Source organism: Balaenoptera musculus, chromosome 3, assembly GCF_009873245.2.
Source record: "Balaenoptera musculus isolate JJ_BM4_2016_0621 chromosome 3, mBalMus1.pri.v3, whole genome shotgun sequence".
NCBI lineage: Eukaryota > Metazoa > Chordata > Mammalia > Artiodactyla > Balaenopteridae > Balaenoptera > Balaenoptera musculus.
The window spans coordinates 154,866,726-154,873,854 of record NC_045787.1 but is presented as its reverse complement, the minus strand read 5'-3'; the positions used below and the strand labels follow the sequence as shown (position 1 = coordinate 154,873,854).

General features: G+C 39.6%; 1 protein-coding gene across 1 annotated transcript; it reads right to left on the bottom strand.

Annotated features, from left to right (window-relative positions):
- Positions 1-1,639: 1,639 nt before the first annotated feature.
- On the bottom strand, positions 1,640-2,611 carry LOC118892580 (olfactory receptor 11L1). Its single transcript, XM_036847329.1, is given in 1 exon segment — positions 1,640-2,611. A coding segment is annotated over 1 exon segment (972 nt).
- Positions 2,612-7,129: the final 4,518 nt, after the last annotated feature.

The window sequence follows — 7,129 nt, the reverse complement described above, 5'->3', positions numbered from 1 at the left end:
CACAGGAATAAATGATCCCAGATTTTCCACTCCTGAACTCATCATTGTGAGGCATTTCTATGATAGATTACATTATCAAATGTAAATCAAACCAACCTCTTCTTCTGTGTGGGCTACTGCAATGGCTCCAGAATCTCTTGTTTTCTTTCAGTCTTTTCTCTAAATAGTAGTGGGATTTGCAAATGCAAAATATATCATGTCTTTCCAAATGGATACCCTTTGATAATCAATGATTTTTTTTTTTAGTGTAAAATCCCAAAACCCTACAGGGCTTTGAATGACCTACATGGACTGGCTCCTACCTTTCTCTCCAGACTCATCTATTTCCTCCATCCCCAGGTTCCCCTGGTTGTTTCTGCCATTTATGCCATGTTCTCTGCATGGACCACTATTTCCATTCTTATCCTTCTCATCCTGGAACTGTAGGTTAAAGTGCTACATAAACATAGAATGCTTTGCTATTGATGTTAAATGCTAAATGATGCTAAATGAATGCTAAATGATGACTTAGACCTTATTGTTCTATATTAATGTATAAGCTTACACTTTATTTCATAGCAATCATCACAAATATAAAGAAATCAATTATTCCTTTGATGACTCATTACATATTTCTCTCTCCCTCAAGACTATAGGCTCCCTTAAGACAAAGTCTTCCCTGGCCATTTCCTGAGTAACCCAGACTGCAGCAAGGAGATTGGCATATATCAAGGGACTGAAAATATTTGTGGAATTAGTGAATAGAATAGTGGGCAGGATTAGTAGAGGTCTTCTAAATATTGATTGACTTAAAATATAAAAGTGTTTTAAGCCTTTTAATATAGAGACTTTGACTCCTAGAGCTCACAAGAACATGTAATACTTTGGACTTTTCTTTCCCTTTACTTTCTTTCCCTTCTCTTCCCTCTTCTTCCCTTCCCTTCTCTCCTCCTCCCTCCCTCCCTTCCTTCCTTTCTTCCTTCCCTTCTATCTTTTGTCTTTTTCCCTCTCTTTCTCCTTACACCAGTTACTTCCCCTCCACCTATCTTCTCTCCCTCTCCCCCTTCCTTCTTTCTTTTCTTTCTTAGAATTGACAAAAAACAAAAACAAAAAAAAAACAAAACCCTCCAAGTGACTATACTAAATTTTTGGCACTTCAAAAATCCTTCTTTGTTTTTTCCTGTCACTAAAAGATAATTCTGGTCAACACATATTTCACTTATCTTTTCTTTTTTTCATTCATTCATTCCACAGATATTTAACAAGAACTGAGAGCACTAGGAATTGAGTCTACAAGACAAGTCTCTTAACAGTACTTGAAAGATGTATAATTTTCTGTACATAGGCTTTATGAACTCAAGAGTAATCCTTTCATCGAATCTGAAAATATTGTGTATGTAAACATCATGCCCTGGAATTATAAAGTCAGATTCCCATCAGAAGATGAAAGTGTCCAAGACAAAGTTGTCTCCAAAATGTTTTGATAGAGGCAATTTATCTTCTGAGCAGTTGTTGGCAAGGGTCCATAAAGAAGCTGTTTTATTATGGCTTGTGGAATTTAAAGTAATGTCAGTGATGGCATTCAGGTTTGAAGGCTCTGAACCTGCCCCTCACTTATCCCTGAACTTAATCCACTCTGTATTCTGTGTGTTGATTTTCTTTATCCAATAAAGAAATCTGCCTTCACTCTTACTCCATAGATGCCACAAGTCCTTCTCACAACTTTTCTAACAGCGTCTTTGAAGTCTTTGTTTCTCAAGCTGTAGATAACAGGGTTCAGCAGTGGGGTGACCACAGGATAGAAGACAGAAGTAATCTTGTTGATTTCTGGTGACAGGTGGGGATTGGGGCAAACATACATGGAGACCGTGGTTCCACAGTAGATAGTGACAACAGCCAAATGGGAGCCACATGGGGCAAAGGTCTTCACTCGGCCAGAGGCTGAAGGAATTCTCAATATGGAGGACACAATAAAAACATAGGACACAAGTCTAAGAAAAAAGCAAATGCACAGCACAGCAGTTGACAGGGTAAAGATGACCATCTCAGTGATATAAACATTGGAACATGAGGGCTGCATGAGGGGAAGGAGGTCACAGAAGAAATGATTGATCTGGTTGGGCCCACAAAAATCCAACTTGGAAATCATCAAGGAGGGCAGGAATCCTGTGCTGATCCCTGTCAACCAGGAGATTGCCACCAACTTGGTGCAGATCTCAGGACTCATCAGGGAAGAGTAGCACAGTGGGCTACAGATGGCCAGATACCAGTCATAGGCCATCATGGCCAGAAGAAAGCACTTGGTAGCCCCGAAGAACACAAAGAAGTAGAGCTGTGCTATACAGTCAGGGAAGGAGATGGCTTGGCCCTGGGAGAGCAGGTTGGCTAGGAGAAGGGGCACACTTGTGGATGTATACCAGATCTCCAGAAAGGAGAGGTGTTTGAGGAATGTGTACCTAGGTGAGTGCAGTCACGGGTCCTGGCTCACCACTGTAATAATGACAATATTCCCTGTGACTGTGAGGAAGTAGATGGACAAGAAAATGGCAAAGAGCAACGTCCACCACTCAAGAACATTCTGGAATCCTAGCAGCTGGAACTCAGTAACAATGGACACATTTTGGGACTCCATTGCCTGTAGAGGAGAAAAACATTCTGGAAAAGCACTGTACATAAGGCATAAAAATATAACTAATGATGTTTGGAACTTCAGAGACTAATTTTTTAAATTAGTTCAGATCTTTATGTACTGCATTTTAGAGGAGCAAATGTATAATTTCAACTTGTTTTTAAAAAATACATTTTGAGGGCTTCCCTGGTGGCGCAGTGGTTGAGAATCTGCCTGCCAATGCAGGGGACACGGGTTCGAGCCCTGGTCTGGGAAGATCCCACATGCCACGGAGCAACTGGGCCCGTGAGCCACAATTACTGAGCCTGCGCGTCTGGAGCCTGTGCTCCGCAACAAGAGAGGCCGCGATGGTGAGAGGCCCGCGCACCGCGATGAAGAGTGGTCCCCACTTGCCGCAACTAGAGAAAGGAAAGCCCTCGCACAGAAACGAAGACTCAACACAGTCATAAATAAATAAAAGAACGTGAATTTCTTAAAAAAAAAAAAAAAAATACATTTTGATATCAGAAGCGGAATATGGATATTAGGTTTTGGAAAGAACTTCAGCAAATTCCATTTGTTGGATTCTCTGAACTCCACAAGTGGTCTCAGGTCCAAAGACAGAGGCCAAAAAGGACTCTGATTGAAAGCAAACTTAGAAACCAACAATAACAACAAAGTTTAAAAAAAAGTCAAGCACATAGGAAGCAAATACCTTCGTTTTCTCATAATTGGCTTCCTTGAAAAAGAAGTCAGACGCAGCATAAATCCTAAGATATCTTGGGAAAGTTTATTCATTCTCCCCTCAAACAATATTTAAGGATAACCTGCTCTTCGCGTGCATGTGTTTGCATGTGCATGTGTGTGAAGCCCTGTGCTGAGATAACCTGTACCTCCATCGTTGTACTTTCTTGCCCAGTTAGATACTATGCTCAGCCATTGTAATCACTCCTTCCTGTATACATTCAGCAATAAATCTTTCCTTTGCTTTCATTTAATTCATTGTCAAACCCAGTTCTGGTTAGTCAACATCCATCTGCCGTACATGAACTTCCATACAGTAAAGGAGGTGACAGACAACAATGTACCATTTTAAAATTCACAACCAGTAAATTCCAATGTGTCCTTATTGCTTGGAGCAACCATTCTACATTTCCTTCATCTAATCACTTTCCATTCTTCTCAATGATTGTTTCATAATGTTCTTCTCATTTCAAACTTCCAACACTTCCTTGCTGTGTATCTATACCCTCAGCAAAATACCTATTTTACTACTAAACAACAACAACAAATCCAGAAAAACAAAACAGAAATCCTCCAATGGGAATATCCAGACCCTCAGGCTACTAATATCCCCAACTACCTACCATTAGTTCCTGTGCATCTGCTTGTCCAGGTTAAGCGAAATCCCTCCACACGTGCTTCTGGTGTTACACCTTCTCACATAGTTGAAGGTATTGCAGGTGCTACACCTTCCTATGCCCCTGAATAAATAATGGCCCCCAGCATGTCAACAGGCTGGTTCTCTCCCTTTTAAAATGACAGAACAGAGGAAAAAAAAGGTCTTGTTGTTATTCTCTTCTCTTGCATTTTTCTGCTCATTTTTACTCCTTCCCTTCTTGAAAGTGTTGTCTCTCCTAGCTGCCTGTATTCCCACTTGAATCCACTGAATTATGTTTTCCCTCTCCACTACACCAAAATCACTCTGCTGGACCATTGCCTTTCAATCATCCATCCTCGTTCCTAATCGTCCAGATTTGTTGTCAGCATTGCACAGTTGATTCCTCCCTCTTCCTGGATCTACTCTTGTCAATCAACGTGCACGACTACAGCTCTTTGAGTTCAACTGCAGGCTTGTCTTTTCACATTTTATCCATTTCTTCTTCTAGCAGCTCTACATCCTCCAACCTGCATATGTATAACCTCAGGGCTGAATACCTCTCAATCTACCTCACTTCCCTCATGGTTTCATGCAGTCTTTTGACTTTAAATATCATCACTTGGTTTTCAACACCCTAAAGTGTGAATCAAGCTTGAATATGACTCATGTAAACAACCGCCCTATTTGAAATGCATACTGACACATTTAATCAGCATCTGAAACAACACAAACTATCCTGCATTCCCGCCTCACCCACCAGCCTCCCCTTAGCAAGTCTCCTCCCATCTCATTGGGTCCCTCCATCCGCCCACTTGCTCAGGCCAGAAACCTGGAATTTGATTCTTGTTTCTCTCACACCCAGTATCTGATTTCTTACTCAAATTGCCTGGCTCCACCTGAAAATATATCCAGAAGCTGATCACCATTTAACAACAACATTGCATCCTCCCTGGAAAAAAAAAAAAAGTTCCAACTCCTCTCACCTGGATTGTTCAATAGTCTCCTTGCAGCCCCTCCACATCCATCTGCCCTTCTTCAGTAAATACTCAGTAAAGCAGCCAGAGTGAAACTTTTAGAACAGAGCATGCCGTTCCTCTGCTTAAAGTCCACTGCAACACCCAGCTTACACAGGGAATATAAATGTACTGTGAGATCTTCCTGATAAGTAAATAAAACAATGTGGCCAAACAATCAGCTTCTTCGTATGTCACAAATCCACTGTTCTGCTAATTCATTGTTTTTATTTTAGTTCTCTATTTTTGCTATGTTCTGTTTTCTCCTCTTGTACTCGGGTAAAATCACTAGGAATCTTATCTTCATTTGACAATGAAAAATTCAGATAGAGTAAAAATGGTATTTTAACAAAATCTATGCATTTGTTACCAGGAACACATTAAAGGATTTGTCGTACATATATATATATATATATACATATATATATACTGAACTGTATGGTATGTAATTTCTTAAAGCTTTAGAAAGGGAAACATTGCCAAAGCCTTCACAGTTTACCAGGCCCTACTTATTGTCTCCATGCACTGCCTCTCCAATCTCTTTCTCTACGTTCCTCCTTGCTCATTCTGCTCCAGACACTCTGTCTTCCTTAGTATTGTTCAAACTACACAGGTCTTGCCTCCCTTTCTATTCAACACAACCCAGTTTCCTGGGATATTGTCCCTGCACATTTCTAAATGGTTCACATATCATGTTCTTCCATTCTGCTCAGATACTACCTTCTCCATGATGCCTTCCCTGACTACTCTACCATCATTCTGGGAGCCTATGACATCAATTCAAGATAAATGTGTTGTGTGTATCTTGGTTCAAAGACAGAATATTCCAACAGTTCTGACTTGAGGCCATTGAATGAACAACTAAAGGATACTAGAATACTATTATTTAATAATAAAGATTGGGCTTCCCTGGTGGTGCAGTGGGTGGGAATCTGCCTGCCAATGCAGGGGACACGGGTTCGATCCCTGGCCCGGGAAGATTCCCACATGCCACGGGCCAACTAAGCCCGTGTGCCACAACTACTGAGCCTGTGCTCTAAAGCCCGTGCTCTGCAACAAGAGAAGCCATGACAGTGAGAAGCCTGCGCACCACTCGCTGCAACTAGAGAAAGCCCACGCACAGAACAAAGACCCAACACAGCCAAAAATAAAAACAAATAAATAAATAAATTTATTTTTAAAAAAAATAGTAATAATAAAGATTGATTGATCCTTTAAGCTCAAAGTAATTAAGGTAATTCTAGCATTTGGAAATAATCAGTATTTAATTATTTCAATAGGTGGTGAGTTCCTCATTACGGAAAGTATTTAAGCAAAGAAAAGTTCAGTTTCCTTGCGCACTTGAATTGCATTGTGGGAGGGATTCTGATTGATTGTTTTGTTGATTGATTGATTTGTTCAGAAAGAGAGATATGATGGAAGATTTCCTGAGACACAGCAATGCTCACAAATTCTCTTAGTAAAGTCACAAAGCCATTTTGGAAAATGATCCTTTTTTGCCTGCCTTTCTCTCATTTTTTGGTATGTATATTACCATGGGACTCAATTTAAAATAAACAATGAATAGATTTTAAAAAAAAATTAAACATGAAGAACAATAAGGACCTAGTTTAGGAGCCCACAGGGAAAGCAAAACAGCATTGTATCATGAGACTAAGTTTACAAGGCATTTGGCCCAATTTCCTAGTCATCTAAAATCTCTCCTATAATGCACATTCAAGTGCACAAGGAAACCAAACTCTACTAATCACCATTCTTTGCTTAAATACTTTCAGAAATAAGAAACTCACCTAATGAAATACTGATTATTTACTAATTATTTCCAAGTGGTAGAATTACCTTAATTACATTGAGCTAAAAAAAAATTCTGATTCCTAAAATGCTGTGCTGAGTTTACTTCAGTACTAGAATAACCAGTGTAACCTCAGATCTAATGCTGTAGCTTTATTATGCAAATTATATACATATGAAATTATGTGAAAATAAATATAATCAAGAATGTTATTGTCCTTATATGCAGTCTTTCCTAGAGCCAACTAAATGGACATTGGCATCTCAAGATTTCTTTTTTGGTTACTTTTTAGCAATTACAGTTTTAGATGCTAAACAATTTAGGCAAGATAATTTAATTTGTCTCCAAGTAAATAG